This window comes from Chelmon rostratus, chromosome 11, assembly GCF_017976325.1.
Source record: "Chelmon rostratus isolate fCheRos1 chromosome 11, fCheRos1.pri, whole genome shotgun sequence".
NCBI classification, from domain to species: Eukaryota; Metazoa; Chordata; class Actinopteri; order Chaetodontiformes; family Chaetodontidae; genus Chelmon; species Chelmon rostratus.
The window spans coordinates 14,216,275-14,217,409 of NC_055668.1; the positions used below are offsets into that span (position 1 = coordinate 14,216,275).

Consider the following 1,135-nt stretch of genomic DNA (forward strand, 5'->3'; position numbering starts at 1 on the left):
AATGAACACACATTAGCCTGTTTTCCACCGGCTTTACGGCAGCTTAGCGATGCGGTTTGTGGTCGGCGATTTTCGGGTGGGACGCTGATTGGGGGGACAGGTGTGCGCTTCTCCAGCGTCTTTTAACCCGGCTTTCAACGAGGACTCGGCCACTCGGAACCGACAACCAGGACCCTCATAAGCTGCCTCAGAACAACTTGTTGGGTTCAGGATGTTCGCCTGGGTTTGTATCTTCGTCTGCGCTTCGGTCGCCCGTTTTGTCGCCGCCGAACATGAGATGACCGGTCGGCCGCACGAAGTCCCCGCGAACAGCAGCGCGGTTCTGACGGCGGCGCGGTTCGCCCTGGGCGAATTCAACAGAGCCAACGCTGCGGACCAATTTGCCTACAAAATTGTGAACATAACATCGGCCAAAATCCAGGTACAAGTTATCTGAGTTTGATCTAAACCTCTGACAGATGCCTGCAGTGAGTCCTGCTGTTTTCTTTAGGTGGTCGCGGGGATAAACTACATCCTGGAAGTCCTGCTCGGTCGCACGATGTGCAAGACGAGCGCCACGACTGACAGTGAGCCATGTGTTTACCACTCTGAACCCAAGGCAAGTGCAACATCTCAGGTGGTGCGCAGCACGCGCTCAGGACTTAAAAAAAACAAGCAGAAGTGTGCACACTCGAAGCCCACGTGCTCTTCATCAACATGGAAGTTGTTAAAATGTTTCCGTTTATTTCAGGAGCTTCGGTGCCACTTCATCGTTACAGAGATCCCTTGGGAGGATTCACGTGTGCTCACTCGAAAGAAGTGCCACCAGATTAATTGATGATATTCTGATTTGTGATATGCCAAGTAAAGTTCTCACTGAGCAGTGTTTTATTGTGTTCATCTCGTGTTTCACAAATGACGCTCGCTCATTAATACGCTGCCCACACCCGCCATTTATCTGCATAAACCAGTGATTTCATTGGCTCCCACATATGCCACTTGTCCTAACACTGAGTTGAATAAGTTCAGTGACCTGCACTCACTCTGCATTGTATAGGGCGAAAAATGGCATAATTATTCCAGTGAGTGACCGGGGCAGCTTTGCTGTGCCTCATCTCTCAGTGTGTGTCCTGGCAGCTGTAAGGCTCTGGTTGCG

At 51.0% G+C, this 1,135-nt stretch overlaps 1 protein-coding gene across 1 annotated transcript; it reads left to right on the top strand.

The window, feature by feature from the left end:
• Window positions 1-211: 211 nt before the first annotated feature.
• Window positions 212-817, top strand: LOC121614271 (cystatin-like). Its single transcript, XM_041948086.1, has 3 exons — window positions 212-421; window positions 491-598; window positions 731-817. The coding sequence occupies exons 1-3, from the start codon at window positions 212-214 to the stop codon at window positions 815-817; spliced, it is 405 nt and encodes a 134-aa protein (XP_041804020.1).
• The last annotated feature ends 318 nt before the right edge of the window (window positions 818-1,135 follow it).

Coding starts and splice junctions, on each gene's coding strand:
- LOC121614271 (XM_041948086.1), top strand. CDS start 212: ATGTTCGCCTGGGTTTGTATCTTCGTCTGCGCTTCGGTCGCCCGTTTT. Junction 422..490: donor TAACATCGGCCAAAATCCAG/GTACAAGTTATC, acceptor TGTTTTCTTTAG/GTGGTCGCGGGGATAAACTA. Junction 599..730: donor TTTACCACTCTGAACCCAAG/GCAAGTGCAACA, acceptor CGTTTATTTCAG/GAGCTTCGGTGCCACTTCAT.